This window comes from Mycteria americana, chromosome 6 (genome assembly GCF_035582795.1).
Source record: "Mycteria americana isolate JAX WOST 10 ecotype Jacksonville Zoo and Gardens chromosome 6, USCA_MyAme_1.0, whole genome shotgun sequence".
In the NCBI taxonomy this organism is placed as follows: Eukaryota; Metazoa; Chordata; class Aves; order Ciconiiformes; family Ciconiidae; genus Mycteria; species Mycteria americana.
Genome location: NC_134370.1, coordinates 20,569,829 through 20,590,194, shown reverse-complemented (window position 1 = coordinate 20,590,194; position 20,366 = coordinate 20,569,829). Strand labels below are relative to the sequence as shown.

The 20,366-nt window shown below is 44.3% G+C and overlaps 1 protein-coding gene across 1 annotated transcript; it reads left to right on the top strand.

Annotated features, from left to right (window-relative positions):
• The first annotated feature begins 832 nt into the window (after positions 1-832).
• LOC142411271 (lysosomal acid lipase/cholesteryl ester hydrolase-like) lies at positions 833-18,383 on the top strand. The gene is made up of 10 exons (XM_075504895.1): positions 833-942; positions 8,611-8,749; positions 9,615-9,729; positions 9,977-10,175; positions 10,968-11,077; positions 12,602-12,738; positions 13,704-13,844; positions 14,822-14,893; positions 16,208-16,276; positions 17,775-18,383. Exons 2-10 carry the CDS (start codon positions 8,618-8,620, stop codon positions 18,006-18,008), a joined length of 1,209 nt encoding a protein of 402 aa, XP_075361010.1. The 5' UTR covers positions 833-942; positions 8,611-8,617; the 3' UTR covers positions 18,009-18,383.
• The last annotated feature ends 1,983 nt before the right edge of the window (positions 18,384-20,366 follow it).

The window sequence follows — 20,366 nt, the reverse complement described above, 5'->3', positions numbered from 1 at the left end:
AAGGAAAAGGATGAGTTTTGGTTTGGAATTTATTTACTACACACTTGGTTCTAATCATGTGCTGGAGACATCAAGGACAGAAAAATACACTTTGTGCTAAGAACTAAAAGTTGTGAAACTGATATGAGGACTGGGAGGCTGGTTCCAGGAAATTCATTTCTTCAGGCTCGGGCTAGTTTTGAGAAAGTTCTGTCCCTGGGCTGAAGCTGTTGGTTGACTATACCTGTAGGGTACAGTGCATTTGATAATCCTTCCAACACCAGCAAGTACTAGAAAATAGGACGCAGACATGTTCCCACTTCTCAATGTAGGAGGCAGGGCTGCTGAACTTCCCTCTCTCCCTTTTGCATCACTCTTAGGATTCATCATTCATACAGGCTGATCCTGGCCTGCCCAAGATCCTGTTCCCCATAAAGAGTTCATGGGCAATACGGCACAATGTGGAACACAACAGTCCTGTAAAAGTGAGTGGGGCTGTGCATCTGCACAAACCTGCTGACACGTGTATGCATTTTCACAATCTGTTATCCTGTACAGTAACAATTTAAAATTGGCCACATAGCATAGTGACTGGGTGATGACTCAGCACACTGAAGCATTTGATAAAGAGCTAGCTCCATTCCCATACATGCCTGCTTAACAACCAGCAACCACAGGTTAGATGCCTCTTCACCTCTCCTGCTCCATGGTGCAATTTGATCTTTCAGAATGTCATCCAATGGTGCTGTTTATCATAAAATAACTCCACTCCTTAAATACTGCCAAAGCAGCACTTAAACATACTCTCCTATAGATGCAGACATCACAGAGCACTCTACTGCTGCTCCTAAGTGAGTTTTTATTTCCTTTTATTGGTAAAGGTTTCTGCCAGTGAATCAGTCTGCTAGTGGAGACAGACCAGGAACAGTGGCAGAAGGCACAAGCAAGGCAGTCAAAGCAGAGGTAAGTTGCTTATACGTATGTGTTCATGGTCTTTTTCTCTGTTGCCTGTCTCCATAAAGATGTGCAGTCTTGCTTTTGTGCAGTTGCTTGTCAGACTGGACAGCCTGCATCCTTTCTGATCTGCAAGGCTGTTGTTATGCATCAAAGTGCATGTTTGCTAAAGTTGAGGAGAGGAAGAAGTCTTTGACCTGCACAAATGAGAAAAAGCAGTAACTGACGGTTTCATTTTGTTCTACTCGTGTTGGTTTTTTTCCTAAGGATGTCACTGTGGATGCATGAAAATCTCAGTATTGAAAGAATGTGCATAAATTGGACATTTTGCTTCCACAGTTTCAAATGCATTTAAGCTTTCCTTGTAAGTTAACCAGGAGCTTTTGGCATCTGCTAGCCACATTAACTGCCCTGGTACCTTTCTGTCCCATTTCATTGTACATCAGGAAAACTATGATATGGTTGCCATCACAGAAACATGGTGGGTGACTCGCACAACTGGATTGCGGCGATGGATGGCTATAAACTCTTCAGGAGGGATAGGCAAGGCAGGAGAGGCGGTGGGGTAGCCCTGTATGTTAGGGAGTGTCTGGATTAGTTTAGAGCTTAATGATGGTGATGATAGGGTGGAGTGTCTATGGGTAAGAATCAGGGGGAAGGCCAACAAGGCAGATATTGTGGTGGGAGTCTGTTACAGACCTCCCAACCAGGATGAGGAGACAGACGAACTATTCTATAAGCAGCTGGGAGAAGCCTCACGATCGCTAGCCCTTGTTCTTGTGGGGGACTTCAACCTGCCAGATGTCTGCTGGAAATACAATACAGCAGAGAGGAAACAGTCTAGGAGGTTCCTGGAGCGCGTGGCAGATAACTTCCTGACACAGCTGGTGAGTGAGCCAACGAGGGAAGGTGCCCCGCTGGACCTCTTGTTCACAAACAGAGAAGGACTTGTGAGCCATGTGATGGTTGGGGGCTGTCTTGGGCAGAGCGATCATGAAATGATAGAGTTTTTGATACCTGGAGAAGCAGCGAGGGGGGTCAGCAGAACTGCCACCTTGGACTTCCGGAGGGCAGACTTTGGCCTGTTTAGGAGACTGGTCGAGAGAGTCCCCTGGGAGGCAGCCCTTATGGGCAAAGGGGTCCAGGAAGGCTGGACATTCTTTAAGTAGGAAGTCCTCAAGGCACAAGAGTGGGCTGTCCCCAGGTGCCAAAAGACGAGCCGGCGGGGAAGAAGACCGGCCTGGCTGAACAGAGAGCTTTGGCTGGAACTCAGGAAAAAGAGGAGAGTCTACGACCTCTGGAAGAAGGGGCAGGCAACTCAGGAGGACTACAAAGGTGTAGTGAGGCTGTGCAGGGAGAAAATTAGAAGGGCCAAAGCTGAGCTAGAGCTCAATCTGCCTACTGCCGTAAAAGACAACAAAAAATACTTCTTCAAATACATTAGCAACAAAAGGAGAGCTAAGGAGAATCTCCAGCCCCTAGTAGACGGGGGAGGGAACACAGTGAAAAGGCTGAGGTACTTAATGCCTTCTTTGCCTCAGTCTTTAATAGCAGGGCCAATTGCTCTCTGGGTACCCAGCCCCCTGAGTCAGAAGATAGGGACAGGGACCAGAATGGAGCCCCCATAATCCAGGGGGAAATGGTCAGTGACCTGCTACACCACTGAGACACTCACAAGTCTATGGGGCTCGATGAGATCCACCCGAGAGTACTGAAGGAACTGGCAGATGTGCTCACCAAGCCCCTTTCCATCATTTACCAGCAGTCCTGGCTAACTGGGGAGGTCCCAGTTGACTGGAGATTAGCAAATGTGACACCCATCTACAAGAAGGGCCGGAAGGAGGACCCGGGGAACTATAGGCCTGTCAGCCTGACCTCAGTACCAGGAAAGCTGATGGAGCAGATCATCCTGAGTGCCATCACACGGCATGTAGAGGATAACCAAGGGATCAAGCCCAGCCAGCACGGGTTCAGGAAAGGCAGGTCCTGCTTGACCAATCTGATCTCCTTCTATGACAAGGTGACCCGCCTAGTGGATGAGGGGAAGGCTGTGGATGTTGTCTATCTAGACTTCAGTAAAGCCTTTGACACTGTTTCCCACAGCATTCTCCTCGAGAAAGTGGCAGCTCATGGCTTGGACGGGTGTACTCTTCGCTGGGTAAAGAACTGGCTGGACGGCCGCACCCAAAGAGTGGTGGTGAATGGAGTTTACTCCAGTTGGTGGCCGGTCACAAGCGGTGTTCCCCAGGGCTCTGTGTTGGGGCCAGTTCTGTTTAATATCTTTATCAATGATCTGGACAAAGGGATCGAGTGCCCCCTCAGTAAGTGTCCTGGTTTCAGCTGAGATAGAGTTAATTTTCTTTATAGTGGCTGGTAGTGGCTATGTTTTGGATTTGTGCTGAAAACAGTGTTGATAATACAGAGATGTTCTAGTTGTTGCTGCACTAGTCAAGGACTTTTCAGCTTCCCATGCTCTGCCAGGTGCAGAAGAAGCTGGGAGGGGACACAGCCAGGATAGTTGATCCAAACTGACCAAAGGGCTATTCCATACCACATGACGTCATGCTCAGTATATAAAGCTGGGGAAGAAGAGGGAAGGGGGGACGTTCAGAGTTACGGTGTTTGTCTTCCCAAGTAACCATTACGGGTGATGGAGCCCTGCTTTCCTGGAGATGGCTGAACACCTGCCTGCCCATGGGAAGTAGTGAATGAATTCCTTACTTTGCTTTGCTTGCGTGCGTGGCTTTTGCTTTACCTATTAAACTGTCTTTACCTCAACCCACGAGTTTTCTCACTTTTACTCTTCTGATTCTCTCCCCCATCCTATTGTGGGGGGAGTGAGTGAGCGGCTGGGTGGTGCTCAGTTGCTGGCTGGGGTTAAACCACAACAGTAAGTTTGCAGATGACACCAAGTTGTGTGGGAGCGTTGATCTGCTTGAGGGTAGGAAGGCTCTGCAGAGGGACCTGGACAGGCTGGATCGATGGGATGGGGCCAATTGTATGAGGTTCAACAAGGCCAAGTGCAAGGTCCTGCACTTGGGCCACAACAACCCTATGCAACGCTACAGGCTTGGGGAAGAGTGGCTGGAAAGCTGCCCAGCAGAAGAGGACCTGGGGGTGTTGGTTGACAGCCACCTGAATATGAGCCAGCGGTGTGCCCAGGTGGCCAAGAAAGCCAATGGCATCCTGGCTTGTATCAGAAACAGTGTGGCCAGCAGGACTAGGGACGTAATTGTCCCCCTGTACTCGGCACTGGTGAGGCCGCACCTCGAATCCTGTGTTCAGTTTTGGGCCCCCCACTACAAGAGAGACATTGAGGTGCTGGAGCGAGTCCAGAGAAGGGCAACGAAGCTGGTGAAGGGTCTGGAGCAGAAGTCTTATGAGGAGCGGCTGAGGGAGCTGGGGTTGTTTAGCCTGGAGAAAAGGAGGCTGAGGGGAGACCTTATTGCTCTCTACAACTACCTGAAAGGAGGTTGTAGAGAGGTGGTGGTCGGTCTCTTCTCCCAGGTAACAAGTGATAGGACGAGAGGAAATGGCCTCAAGTTGTGCCAGGGGAGGTTTAGACTGGATATTAGGAAATTTTACTTCACTGCAAGGGTTATGAAGCATTGGAACAGGCTGCCTAGGGAAGTGGTAGAGTCGCCATCCCTGGAAGTATTTAAAAGACCTTTGGATGAGGTGGTTAGGGACATGGTATAGTGGTGGTCTTGGTAGTGTTAGGTTTATGGTTGGACTCAATGATCCTTAAAGGTCTTTTCCAACCTATATGATGCTGTGATTCTGTGATTTACAGTGTATGTGAAATATATTATGTATATTATGACTGTCTCAAGAGTACTTAAGGTTTAAAGTTTAATTTCATTGAATATCAGAAGTCTCCAGAAATGGCATTTTGAATGTATCTTTCAAGTGGTCTCTTCCTCTACTTTTTTTTTTTAATTAAATATTTGCATTAATTCCAGTTTGCCATGGTAAATGCTGCTCTTTGCTGATGTTTCATTAGATAAAAATAGTAGATGGCTGTTCACAGCTCCTACAGTCCAGACTTTGCCACTGAAATTAATGAGACAGTGCGTGCCAAGCCTTGGAGTTAATTGGCTCACTCTCTGATTTACAAAGTATTCATCTGCAAGTGCCTTAAAACATGCCAGCTAAGCCAGGTGACAATATAGTACAGAGAAAAAAGTATACCCTAAAAAGGGCAACAATTTAGCTACCCCATTGCCTCACCTATTAGTACAAAAACAAACTAGACTTAAGCTGAACTTTTCAGTTTCGTTCGAAAATGATGTTCCACATGCAGAAATAGAGGAACATGTTTTACTTCTGTTTGAACTGAATAAAACGGCATAAAGCAGTGGAGTATCTACTATAAAACTGTGCTTCCAGAGCACACAGGTGGGAGGATTTCTGCTCTATTGACATGTGCTGGTTTTGGCTGGGATAGTTCATTTTCTTCATAGTAGCTGGCATGGGGCTATGGTTTGGATTTGTGCTGAAAACAACGTCGATAACACAGGGATGTTTTAGTTACTGCTGAGCAGTGCTTACACAGAGCCAAGGCCTTTTCTGATTCTCACCCCACCCCACCAGCGAGGAGGCTGGGGGTGCACAAGAAGCTGGGAGGGGACACAGTGGGGACAGCTGACCCCAACTGACCAAAGGGATATTCCATACCATATGCCATCATGCTCAGCATATAAAGCTGGGGGAAACAGGAGGAAGGGGGGGGACATTCGGAGTGATGGTGTTATGCGTGATGGAGCCCTGCTTTCCTGGAGATGGCTGAACACCTGCCTGCCGATGGGAAGTAGTGAATTAATTCCTTGTTTGGCTTTGCTTGCGTGCGCGGCTTTTGCTTAACCTATTAAACTGTCTTTATTTCAACCCACAAGTTTTCTCACTTTTACTCTTCCAATTCTCTCCCCCATCCTACTCGGGGTGGGGGAGAGTAAGCAAGCAGCTGAGCAGCTGTGTGGTACTTAGTTGCTGCTGGGGGTAAACCACAACATGACAGAAGAATGGAAGTATTCTCCTACAAAGTGAATGGACTAGAGTGAGTTTGGATGCCAATATTAAAATCAAGAGTATATCCCAGTTTGGGTTTAATCCAAATGTTCTAGTGACTCAAGGAGTATGACAGATTTAATCAAAAATGAAAAGAATTGAGAACTCCCTACTTCATTAAGAACTTCAGAGAGAACAAATCTCTTGGCTATCCTTTCCAAGCTCTCCAAATCTTAAAAATCTTCCCTATGATACATCAGAAAATACACTCTGTTTTTATGACCTGTCTGTTTCCTCTATGCTGATTACAAAGGTGGCTATAGCCAAAAAGCAGGGCACTAACTACATAGAATGCACTCTACAATTTCTATTCAGAAAACCATCCCTGGGACCATCAGTCAACCCCAAAACCCCATGAAAATGCAGTCTTTCCTCCAGGTGGCCAAGACACAGATTTACAATAGGGAGGACCATAAGTGAGAGAGAAAGGAACGAACTCATGGCACAAACTAGCACCAATATCATACAAGCACATTCCCCCAGGTCTGTTCCACATCTTCCTGGAGCCCTTGGCTTGCTCCTGCCTCTACTATTTATTGAACATACATAAAATTATACATGTTCCTTTTCTGGGTTAAGTAAAGGTGGCCCATCCACCTAGGTAAAAACCAGTAATTAATGTCTTTTGGCAGGCTAGATGATGCGTCATGATTCTGAGCCCATAACATCCCTATGTACTATCAATACCCTAACACAAGCTTTTGTGACCCTCGGCAGCTTTTGTCGCCATTTCTGTCACCGTTGGCACTCCTGGGGGGGTCTGGCTCCTGCCTTAGATAGATAGAAGGAATCAGTTTATTAACAATTCATTAAATGATACAATTACAATTCAATAATTCATTAAGATCTCACAATAGTTCGTGCTTGACTAACAAATATATGTACAATACCCACTGAAGAAAATAGCACCCAATTCAATAAACGATGAGCAACCTTTTCCTGTTGGGAACTAGAGTCCCAATTCTGTTATCAACTCGTAATTGCCTTGATACCATTTTCCACGTGCCCCTAATGGAAATCCTATAAATTTGATAGTATTGGTATTCATCAATTCTTGAATTTGAATTTGATTTGGTGTTGATATTTCTTAATTTTCTCTGCCGCTATATCAGCCAACGATGTTAGTTTACTCTCATACCCTACTGTGATGTCAGCTCCTAAGGCCTGACCTAAGTCCAGCTTATATAGTTCATTTTGTTCATCTTTCAACAGCGGTTCCTGGAATACAATCCATTACTTCTTTTTGGCCTAATCTGCTATAATTGATTATGTCTTTTGATCCTAGCGTCTTGTACTGCCGGACAATATCCAATAACGTGTGAACAGGTCTCATTCTCCGCCTGACAATGTCAGCATGATTTCATTTTGAGTCTCTCGTCTTCCCCTTGCTAAAAATTCTCTTGTGGGGTAGATGTCAGCTCTCAGCTTTAATGCCATGATGAGCTTTCTGTGGGGAATGCCTCTATAAAATTCCAGCCAGTTGTTACTGATTTTATCCTTCTCAAAGTTGGAAATTCCATGGCCCTGGGAAACCAGTTTGGTCCAGTTCACAAATTCCTGTCTTCATCAGTTACAGGGTATCACAAAGATGACTTTTGGAGCGGGCGTCTCCCATTCCGAGACTGGTTCCTCACTGCCTAGTCCCTCTGATATCACCGTAACTGCTTTCGGGTCCCAAATGGATGGAATTTTATCCTTATCACCTCCTGCTGCAATCCACAGTCTTTCAAATTATTTCTCAATACTTTCCTGCTAAACCACTGCTCCTATTGTCTCATCTGAAGACTGTGCAATTCTGTGTAGTCTTCCAGCTTGTACACTGGGAATCAAACCCGAGAGCCTGGTAATACCTAGACCTCCATCCCGAGTACTGGTATACAGGATGGCATCACAAGTACTTGCTAGAAGATGTAATCATTCCTTGACAGTTGCTCGAATTGCTAAGTCAAGGGTTTCTAGGTATGTTGCTTTCACATCAGCCTGGTCTGCCAAGTAGATCAATTGCAGAATAGTGTGTCCTTTCAAGATGTCAATTTTCTGAAATGGTTTTAATGCAGCCTTCCCAATTTGTTGTAACCATCCATTCACTTTCTCCAGTAGTTGCGGTTTTGATATTCCAGTCCACAGGTCAATACATAAGCCCAGGTACTTCTTGGAGCTACCGGATTCAATCATATTGAGCGGGGTGCCGTTAATTGTCCATGGAGGACAGCCATTGATCGTATATGAATCTTTTGTCAGCTGGATGTAAAAGCCATGGCACTTCTCCCCTTGTGTCTTGAGGCTAGTTAGTTCACAAAAGGCCCCCAAAATTTCGACGTTTTTCTGCATTCCTTCCCATGATCCACTCAACAGTACCAAATTGTCTGTGAAAGCCATAGTTGTTATATTTTTCAAACAGTGTTGGAACCCACTTCCTTCCTCTGCTGACTTACACAGTACATGGCATGAGCTGTGGACAGTCCCTCCTCACATAGGTACTTATTCTGGCAGCACCCTGGGAGCAGACCTTGGGCAACCTCCAGGAGACTCCCCACTTGCGTCTTCATGTGGAATTCCACAGCTCTCTCTTCCTAACACAAACACCCCTGCATGTGCTCTTTCACACAGCCCCAAGATGTGGTGCCTCCTTGTGCTGCTCTGCTCCCAAGGAATTGCCTTTTCAGCAGGAGTCACAACACCCTCCACTCTGAATTCAGACAAAAGCCAGTACAGGAAGACTCGCAACCCCGAATGCTTTATGAACGTTGTAAGTTGGGTCACCTTCTCCCCCTTTCTTTCCAAAGCGTCTCTCCAAGTACCACTACCACTGCCCCATCGCTAACAGTCCCTGTCAGGAGGCTAAAAGTAGGACCCCTTCAAAGGGGTGCCTCCAGCACTGTGACAGGGAGCAGCCCCCTAGAAGAAAACTCGATGCTCCTATCCAAACGGTCCGAGCTGCCAGAGAGAAGAATTCCTTTGCAGTGCAGGCACAGGCTGGTTCCTAGTCTCAAGGGAAGCAAAGTCCTCCCTTTCTGTAACAACCTGTGTGCTCAGTACAGTGGCGAGGGAGGCTGAACCCTTCTTCAAACTGCAGATTCTCACAACACAAAGTAGTCCAAGACCCCTTGCTCTGAATCACCAAAGATTTCCTCACAATAGTGGCAAGAGTGCAATAGGTGGTGCTGTGAGCGAGTCTCTAATAGGAGATCCACCCTACCTGGCTTGCCTAACCACACTTTGGCAAGAAAGGATTCATTATGGACCAAAACCCACATCTTTTGGCACTGTCTTATACAGATACTGCTGCATGTTTACTCTCTAGAAAGGTATGATCTGCATCAGCCTTGCACAGCATGACAAACTATCTCCCAACAGGTTAGTCACTCAGTACAGTTCTGCTTTGTCCCATAACATGGGCTCAAATACCAGATAACTACCACCTAAGCTGGTCTGAAGAAGACTTTGATGCATCTTTTTACAAGACCTGTAATATTTATTCTCAGACATGGTCCCTGTGGCCAGAGGCCTTGCACCACCATCACAGAACAGCCCACATCCACGCTGCTCAGCTTGGCTACCCTCCAAAACAGGACAACTTGCATGTTAACAAGCTCTCCTTTGGCTTCTCACAGAGTGAAATTATCAGATATCATGGATACCCCAGCGAGGAATATCAAGTTACCACAGAGGATGGATTCATTCTTGGTGTTTTCAGAATTCCCACTGGGAGGAACAGCCAAAATACAGGTGTGACACCGCTATAGGACATAAGGAAGGTCTGGGAGCCAACTCTTACATGGGTCCCCCATCTTCCCCCTTTGCACATGTAATGGCATGTTCCACACCTTTCCCTCTCAGCAAGACCACCTAGTCAGGAATGTGGCCTGAATTCTGTATATAGGCTAAAAAACTCCTGCAAAACCAGACTCTGCATCCCAGTTTTAACTACACATTACTTACTACTACAGCATAAGAAAACCCTCTTCTTTTACAGGGAAAAAGCCTGCAGTCTTGCTACACCATGGTATTTTAGAAGATTCTATTCACTGGATTTCTAACCTGCCCAACAACAGCCTAGGCTTCATCCTCGCAGATGCTGGCTACGACGTCTGGTTGGGAAACAGCCGAGGGAACACCTGGTCTTTAAAACACAAGACCCTTAAACCCTGCCAGAAAGAGTTCTGGCAGTTCAGGTACTCCATGGAGAAAGAATTCCTGATGAAAGCGACTTTCAGGGGACTAGCAAGCTTGGGTAGTTAATATTGGGATGCAGAACCTTTCTCCTTCTGGTTATATGAAATAATCCCCTTCTGGATTATATGAAAACCCTACTGGTTTTCATATAATCTGACTTCAAGTGGAACATGCAACATCTAAGGGGACTAGACCAACTCTTTTCCCCATATGCAGCCACTTCTGGACATGTCGGGGGGTCATAAGAAGGGATTGACTATGTCATCTGGACAGGCCTTTCTGGAATCAGCACATACAGAAGCAAAGCTGGAAGTACACTGGTCACCTTTGTGCATACACAGTGCTGGTTTCTTTGGGGAAAAGACTTCCAAAACTGGGAGGCATCTGTAACCTTGAAGTCTCCCACCAGATACCACGTCCCATGTGCAGACAGGAGAGGAGACTGCTCAACTCAGTCTAGAAATCTGATCTATCACAACTGATGTTAACTGAGAGAGAAATGTGTTTTGTAACCCATGCTGTCGAGAGCACTGATGAAATTCAGTTCCCCAAGGGCTGCAGCTGAGAGGCTAAACTGGAACCTCCTCTGCAGAGAGCCCAAGGCATCAGGCGGCCTGGCAGTACAGCTGTGTCCCTCTAGCCCCTTCCCCAACTCAAGCAAGAACGCAGACAAAGCATGCAACCTTGTCCTTCAATGGGTCCTGCTTGGTGCAATGAACAAAACTGACATTCAGTAACTCACACTGTGATAGCCGAATTGTCTGCTAGCTTTTTGTGTTTCTCCCCTTCAGCTTCAATGAGATAGGTAAATACAATATTCCAGCAGAGCTGTACTTCATCAAGAATAAAACTGGACAGAAGGATGTATACTATGTTGGTCACTCAAAGGCTTCAACTGCAGGTAATGTTAGGACTGCCTGGGTACAAAGCACTTAACGTCAGTACCTGATTGGAATATGCCTCTCTCTGTTAACTATCTTTTTCTCATAAAAAGTTATTAAAGGATGAAATACTTTCTAAACTGACACTTGCAAAGTATGGGAAACTTTTCTAAGAACTGTTCTATCTGAAACAAGCAAATAATAGACGATCCTGACCACTTTTAACTTCTGTAAGTAAGGATTACGGATATATAAAAGCTATTATTTACCAGGTACCCTGTACTATAGTTTGCTAAGTATCATTTCTTATTACACTCTAAGCATTTATTGTTGTTTTTTCATAGTCTTCCAGCAATTTGATGTTTTTCTTAAAGCTTCAGTAACAATAATCTCAGTTTTTAAGATGTATATGTCAAATCCTCATGGATTAGATGTAAATACTAACGCAACAGTCCATAAAACAGTTCAAACAACAGAAGATAAAAAAATAAAATTACTAAGTCTCGTAACTTAATGCCAGACTTACTATTTAAAGCATAGTTCATGTATGACTATAACTCACCACATTACTATTTAAAAACAAATTACCAGGCACTGGAAATTAGAAAAGAAAGATCAATGCTAAAAAATTCTTTGTTATTAGCACCTGCATGTCAACATCAACTCACTTACGGTCTTTGAATGTTGTTAGTATGTATGATTTACATAGAAGACCCATGAGTAGATACTGGGTTTTATGCCATGGTGTGCCATTGCCCTTTTACAAAAATAAACTTGGAAACAGAGAAGAAAATGGGGGGAAGTGGCATGTGGTCACATTCTTAGACAGTTATTTTCCTCTCTTCTCATAAGTGCATTCTAAGGGTCTTTTGGCACAACAAGTCATCCAGGCCAAGGCATCACCTCGTTTGTCTTTAGATACCTATGTTTTAGGCAACCAGTTAAAGTTCTCACCAAATCCATCAGTAGAGAAATTTGGACATGTTCAGAAAACAGGATGGGATGCACCCTTTTTGGTTTTCCTTCTTTCCTTTCTTCCCCGTATGCTTCCTTTATGTGTGTATTCACTTTCACCTGAGTTTGCGCCTAGTTACAAGTAAAAAATTCTGCTCTTAACCTACTAACCTTCAGATAATTATTGTATTACTGTATGCCAGCATAAACGTATAGAGTCTTTTAGAGACTGCAAGCTGAAAAACTCATTATTTTATTACAGTTTTGGGAACATTAGAGGGAAACTGTATTAAGAAAATCTGATTAATGCATCTTCTCCCATAAAAATAGCCTTAATGCGAAATTATTGGTTCTTAGAAAATCAGTATCTGGACATGCTGTAATGAACCTGTATCTTTAGAATGAACTCTCTCTCTCAAATAAAAATTTCAAGAAAAAAACATTTTCCTTAGGTCTGCAGCACAGAAATGGACAACCAACAATGGGCTGCTAATCTAGTCTCACTTCTTCTTTGCTGCCTACTGCTTTTTTATTTATTTGGTCTGTAGAGATCTCTTCGCTAACTGGACTTGTGTCTTCTGTGTTTGCAGGCTTCGTAGCATTTTCTACTTATCCTGAGTTGGCTCAAAGGGTTAAAGTGTTCTTTGCTTTGGGACCAGTAGCCACAATCACACATGCTACCAGTCCTCTGGTAACATTTACACGTCTTCCCCAATCACCGATCAGGGTATGTCATTCCTCTTTCTAAAAGACATCATTGTCTGCTTCGTCTCTACTGGATTCTCTCAACCTGAACTGATTTTAAGGGGGTGATGAGTTAAGAATGAATTCAGTGTATGAGACTGCTGACAGTGCTGGTAGACTTCAGACTTTCCAGAGAGCTAAGCTGCAAGGCTTGACACAGTCTCTCTTTTGGAACTTCTTTAACATAACAGGTATACTTTCACCACTATTTGTTTAAATCAAATATTTTTGAAGGAAGCTCACAAATACCAGAATAAAAGGAGTCTAACATAGTCTACTAAATCTAGCCTTAAACACTAGTAGAAAACCACAAATAAGACATTTCACATCTTAATTTTATTAGACATGCAGTTCATTTATGCTTGTGAAATATTTACTTGCAAAATGATAAAGGAAACTTAAAGGGAAATACCTATTTCACACCAGAATTTGCCAATTGAATAGAATTTGCTGGGAATGGTGGAAATCCTGCATGCTATACTTTATGTCAAACTGCAGGAGCACATGCTCTTTCTGTCCAAGCTGTACCCATTATGTGACTATAGAGCATCCAACTCTACACCCTTCTGATTTGTCTGCTCCCTCTTTACTGAGTAGCAATACTTGCAGTACAGTTTGTGCACCTGCCTGGAAGAAATATTAGGGCAAAAAGGGACTTCCTATACTCTGCAGTCATGAGTGCAGCCAACTGCCCTTTCTCACTGAGGTCAGTGCCCTAAAACCGGATAGATAGTGACCTCCAGGACCCATGCCTAATAATAAGAAGCAAGAAGAACATGTGATATGCCCTTGGGAAGAGCACAATTTAAAGGATACTGGGATGGCAAGCAATTTCAGCAATCTTAGTTAAGAGGCAAGGCTATTAGAGAAGAGGGAGCGACAGTTTTCTGCATGAAATAATCCTGCAACGAGGAAAAAAAAAAAGTTTTGCACTTTTCCTCCCCTCAGTTACTACTTGGCTGCAAAGGAGTTCTTCACCAGAATGAACTGCTGAAAAGGCCTCTAATACAGACCTGTGGATCTCTGGGAAAAGTTTGTTGCAGTATCTTCTGCTGTGTGGCTGGGAGCAAGATACAAAACCTGAACACGGTAAGCATGCACAAGAACACCTTAATACAAGTAAAGCTAAAGTAATTTTGAAGGAAAACAATTTTTCTGCCTTATGTCTACATACAGTTGCAGGGACAGAGAAATGTGTTGGAGTTTTCAAGTAATGCCAACTAGGACCTCAGCTAATGATGAGATGTGCCACCAGACACACTCAAATCACACAAGGAAGAAAGGCTCAATTCAGAATGGTCCCATCTTGCAATGATGTCCCTCAGTGTCCCCTCTTCTGGGCCTAAGCCAAAGAAAAGTTGGACAGACACCAAAGCTTTTTAAAATGGACAAATGGACGGAGAAAGATCTTTTTTCTTTTGCACAATTCATATTTTCCTTCCTAAACAGGAAGGCATCCAGATCATCTGAACATAAGAGATTGTTTCTTTTTGGTCGCTACACATCAAAACATTTCCAGCCAAAACTCAAAGCTGTTTCTTCACACTTCTCTCAATGGCAAGATCTCATTCCTTTACTCTGGCTGCTACCTTTTTGCCTTGCAGACCTTCCATATGTCTGTTCTCCAGTGACCTTTGATCTCTCATACTCAGACTATTTAACAAGTGTTCCCATAAAAAGCTCCCACACATGTAGCCTCATTATGCTCGAGCAGTCTATTAACAATCCTCCTCTACCAATTAAGCACAGCACTATTTAAAAGCATCATACAAACTGTCAAAACTGGGAAAAACAAAGCCCATACACACTCCCCAAACAATGTTTTCCATATGACTAAGCACTAATGTGGGAAAGACTCTCCCAAAGGGATAAAATTCTACATACTCATTCCTACTGTAAATTCACATACTTCTGAGTCTCTTCTCAACATTATTTCTGATATTTGAAGAATATCCTGTTAAAATGGGGGTTTAACACAGCAGCAGTATGTTGCTCAGGCCCTTCACAGCTTTATCCTGTCACAACACTGCATCACTGCCTTTGTAACACTTCTGCTTTCTCTCCAGAGTCGAATAGATACATACGTAGGACATTCCCCTGCTGGAACATCAGTACAGAACATTATTCATTGGCATCAGGTATAACCGCATACTGACGTATAAACAGACTCTTACTACTGCTTTTTATGGAACCAGCGGCCTCCAGGGAAGTCCGGAGGCAGTGGATCTGGGAAACTGCCCGTACCATCTTCTCACATCTTGCTGCCGTGAGCACCTGCCACAGAGGAAGCACCGTTTCCCATGGCTCACCAGACCATTACCCGAATTGCTCCTTTGGTAGCAGGCACTGAGATTTCCCCAGGGCACATCAGGCCTCTCTGCATGTTGGGCTCTAATGGCTTCCAGTCTTCATCTTTATTTATGAAGACATTCGCCTTGAGAGCTGCAGAAGTGAATGCAAGCACAGTCTGGGCACTTGGCAGGCAGTAGAAGGATAGTGGAAACCTGAGCGGCCAGGGGATGAGCCAGACAAAGAAGTAATGCAGCTTAAAGCTTTTCTCCCAGATGGTTAATTGCAGCCTGGATCACCTCCCAAAGCCCGTTAACCACACAAACACTTGTGCTGGCACAAGCAGCAAGTGGGGAACTGCCTCTTCTGCTGGCACCTTATGCCACTCTCAGACCTAAGCTTGTTCTGCCTATGCTCCAAATCAGACCAGGGCAAGAGAGTGTTGGCTCAGAAACACATCACTGTATGTGCACAGAATTGTGGCCATTTCTGCCAGAACTTAAATATATGCATGCTCCTGCACACAGCCCTGACTAAGATTCCCAGGATCCAGACCACCAGCACCCAGAGCCAGAAAACAGAAACAAGCTAGCAGATTTCTAGCATATCCTCAGTTTCTTAAAGGTTTGGATAGAAAAAATGCACGATTTTTCAGTGAGACAGATTCACCTTTCATTGTTTTTTTTTCCTTTTAGACAAAGCACATTGAAGAAGATCACAGTTTACTGTTAAGCTAATCACACCCTGCTCCCAATAGCCAAACTCTTGTAAGAAGTACAGAGCCTCTGGAAATGTCACCGCTACTGTGAGCGGACCAGACAAAACCGACACACAAAAGACAAGATGTGTAAGGAGAGATCTGATATTGCACTAGACTAGTAATAGCCTTGACACAGCTCCGCGCACAAACAGGGACCCCAACTTCAGTTAACTAAGATAGTCAAGCAAAATTTTAATAACAAAACATACCAAGGGTGGTGGCTGAGGATCAGGAGAGAAAGTTAGCAAGAGGAAAGGCAATGAGGCCACTCACCCTACGATCCATCCTCAGTATCCCTGGCAGCCTGTCCACTGCCTGAGGCTTGGCTTCAATCACATGCAGGAAAACACCTCCTGCCCTGTCTCTTAACACTTTCATTTTATCCTTGTTACAAAATTAATAGATAACACATGCAGACCAATTTCAAGCTTATGACTATGGCTCTAAGGAAAACATGAAGAAATACAACCAGGTAAGGCAACATGTTTCTCTGAGAACTCATCCTTGGGTCCTGGCAAAACTAAGAACATAAAAATTCAGATTTTAGCACCTTGAGTGCTACAGAAAGAGGGAGAGAGTGGTCTGAGAAAATGCTTCACCTGAATGTAATACTCATATGTGTAAAAGTCTATTCACAGAGAAGGCATAGACAGTTCCTTGCAGACAGATAACAGAAGTTCATTTTGCCTCCCCTACTGATGCAGGGATGTGTCCAACGACATGCCAGTTTACCTGCCATTCCCAGAAGGCTAAGAGCCACACCCAAGTCCTAGGACTGGATGAGTATGGAGCTCTTCACTTCCCCAAAAATCCTCGAGGTCTGCATTTCAGTTAAACACTACACTGGGGGGGGGGGGAAGTGGAAATGCATACCTTGGTTTTGGGAAGCTGCTTAGCAGAAAAATAAAACAGAAGGGATGATTCAGTACAGCACAGCGGAGACTACTACTGTGGTGTACTAATATAGCCTGTACAGAAAAAAAGGAAACAGACAAAACTTCATCACTAGGAGCTTTGGTTTCTGCCTTGTCAACACTCAGAAATGCTGCGCTCCTCCTGCAACACTAATAACTTGCCTGACAATTTTCTGAAATTTGATCAGATCTGTTGACTTGTAGTGAGCTTTTCTGAGTCAGGACAGGTTATTTTATGGGTGGCACATTATTTTACAGGTGGAGAAAGACTCCAAAGTTTTCTCAGACACCTTCCATCCACACATATGCTCTTTAAATACTGAAGTTTAAATTTTGGAATGGGCAATGTTCTATTCCCAATACTTCAGCTGGTTAGGAAACTGCCCAAAAAAGCAGTCAACGAGAAAAATAACAGAACCACCCTTAGATAATAAGGTCCATTTAAAAGCATCTTGTGCATGATCCCTTACCACCCTGTAGACAAATAACCATCCTGCATTAAGTCATTTGGCTCAGGTCTCAGAAGATCTACTCTTCTGTGTTTCTTTGACTTCCTCTGTGATGATAGGCAAGGCAAGTATGCTCACGGGCTATTACTCCATCAGTAGCAACACTGTGACCTAGAGATAGTGTCAAGTGAAGTCTGGAACAATACAACTAAAAGTCTTTCACTCCTTGCCCCACAAAAGCATGAAGAGGACCCTACATAAGCCATAAACAGGGGACACATGAACAACTACTCTGCAGTCCTTGCCTGATAAACACAGACACTGCTCCTTCCATATCCCCACCTCCAAAGGGCACGAGTAGGTGTCAAACTGCAGGACAACTCCTAGCCATGTGTTAAGGAAAGACATGGGAATAGGATGGATCGTTCCCTTTCACGGTCAACAGGGAATGGGGTTAGGGAAATAGACACTAAGAGGGTGGCCTTCATCCTTACTGTTTTACTGTAGTGAGTGCAGAAGGGAAAGAGAGATGCTTGCACAGAATCCTTTCTCTAAACACAACTTCTGATGAAGCAGCATTCACTCAGGTCTCCTCCCTTTCTTACAGTCTGCTCCTCCTGCATACAAGATAGAGAAGATAAGCACACCAATTGCTGTTTGGAGTGGTGGACATGACAAATTTGCAGATCCAAAAGACATGGCAAAGCTACTTCCTCGGATTACTAATCTCATTTACCATGAGCATTTTCCTGCTTGGGGACATCTTGATTTCATCTGGGGTCTTGATGCAACTGAGAAAATGCATCAGAAAATCATTGAAATAATAACAAAACACCCTTAAAGCTTCACACAGGGAGTTCATTTATCCAGTAAAAACCCCAAAGATTTCTATTTAGCAGTAAAATTGGGTATAGGGATTAGCATAGGGGTTTACAAACCACTGTAGATTGGTTTGCAATATTTTTTATTTTGTTTTCCATGGTGTTACATTATTTTGGTGACTACAGTCTCTCTGAGGAAGTTGAGGTACATGTGGATGACCGCTGAAAATACAAACATATTAGAAGGAACACTTCAGGGATCACTTATTTTGGAAGATTTAAGCTTTTATAGGACTGATTTTGCTACAACTAAGATTTCATTTTCTCTTCCCTTGTAGATCAATACCACATAGTCCACCTGAGACAGAGGTGTTATCCCATGAAAACCCCCAAAATTGGAGATACTAATTTATCTGTTGAAGTATTACTGATCTTTGTTTAAATTAAATCATCTATCCTCTTGATAGAGTGTTTCACCTGTTTTCCTCTCCTCACATTACCAACAGCAGCAAGCCAGAGCCAAAAGACCTTCAGCTGTAAGACTACCCTGGCATCTAAGCAGACAATAGTTGACTTTAATGGCCCAGATGTCAAGGAATCCAACATCAGAAAACCTATGTCAGAGAGAAATCACTTTATTGTTGGACAGATGCAGATACTTGCTTACCCTCACACTAACTGTCGTGGTTTAGCCCCAGCCGGCAACTCAGCACCACACAGCCGCTCGCTCACTCCCCCTCGGTGGGATGGGGGAGAGAATCGGAAGAACAAAAGTAAGAAAACTTAAGGGTTGAGATAAAAACAGTTTAATAGGTAAAGCAAAAGCCACGCACGCAAGCAAAGCAAAGCAAGGAATTAATTCACTCCTTCCCATGGGCAGGCAGGTGTTCAGCCATCTCCAGGAAAGCAGGGCTCCATCACCCGTAATGGTTACTTGGGAAGACAAACGCCATCACTCCAAATGTCCCCCCTTCCTTCTTCTTCCCCAGCTTTATATACTGAGCATGACGTCATGTAGTATGGAATAGCCCTTTGGTCAGTTTGGATCAACTATCCTGGCCGTGTCCCCTCCCAGCTTCTTCTGCACCTGGCAGAGCACGGGAAGCTGAAAAGTCCTTGACTAGTGCAGCAACAACTAAAACATCTCTGTATTATCAACACTGTCCTCAGCACAAATCCAAAACATAGCCCCATACCAGCCACCATAAAGAAAATTAACTCTATCTCAGCTGAAACCAGGACACTAACTAATGTTTTACTACAAAGAGCTCAACTGTCTTCATGCTCATAACCCGGCAACTGAGGACTGAGGAGATGCAGACACAGCAGCAGCCTGCACACAAAGGACAACAGCATCCATCTCGAGAAATATTCCTGGCACTGTCAGTAAAGAAGTTGTTTTAAGTTCTTCTAGCTTCTCAGTTCACCATGTTAGTGTGTCCCACTTGCTCACCTACAAGATTATTCCAGGAGGTGAAAGCTCACATCAAAGGGTTCATCATTACAGGCCAATACAGGGTAGCTCAGGCAATGTGGGTGTTTCTGCATGGGGGCTTAAGCCCAGATTCCTCAATCAAGACTTGTGGCAAATGAAACCCATTTGATGATAATCTGGAAGATAGACAATATATAAGCAAAACATAAGCATCAATATATAAGACAATATATAAGCATCAATATATAAGCAAAACATGTTTGTCTCATGCAATATAGAAAACACATACTAAGGAGATGACACACCTCTAGCAGCCTGTGGTACCACTGGGAACTGAGGTCACAACTTCTGGAGAGGTTCGCAGTCCAAGACACAGAGATTGTGAAGCGGCTACTCTCACTTACACCACATTATCTATAAACCCTAGTGTCCTGACCACCCCAGAGAACTCAGAACGGACCTAGCCCACCTCCACAATGTAGTAGGGCAGAGCTGGCACAGGCACATCAACCATTACACCCAATACAAACACAAGCTCTATGTCTGAAGGGAGGGGGAGCAGGCCGAAGGATTCCAGCTTAGTTAAAGAGGAAGCGAGCACCTCATTGAACCGTCTGGCAGCAAAGCCCTTCACCTCTGCTCTCATTCACACTTCTGCAGCACCACCTAACATTCAGACAAGATGCACACAATGAACCTGACAGCATGACACTGCACAAAACATACGACGGAAGGGAGGGAAAACAAAGAATCGCAACACTAAACTCCTTCTACCCTCACCAGCGGTGCCTTTTCCATGCCGCAGCATCAGGGCTAACCATGAACTAACTCAGATTCTCCATGAACCTGAGCACATGGCTCTGCCCGACTGAAGAAAGCAAACAGCAGACACTGGGGACTGCCCCTTCCGGGAGACAAATGAAGGGGGATCTAGCAGTTCCTC

What these genes read in the sequence shown, in the direction of transcription:
- LOC142411271 (XM_075504895.1), top strand. Translation starts at nt 8,618, where the DNA reads ATGTGGTGCCTCCTTGTGCTGCTCTGCTCCCAAGGAATTGCCTTTTCA. An exon ending in AAAGAGTTCTGGCAGTTCAG is followed by an intron (nt 10,176 to 10,967) that starts GTACTCCATGGA and finishes TCTCCCCTTCAG; the next exon opens with CTTCAATGAGATAGGTAAAT. An exon ending in CTCAAAGGCTTCAACTGCAG is followed by an intron (nt 11,078 to 12,601) that starts GTAATGTTAGGA and finishes CTGTGTTTGCAG; the next exon opens with GCTTCGTAGCATTTTCTACT.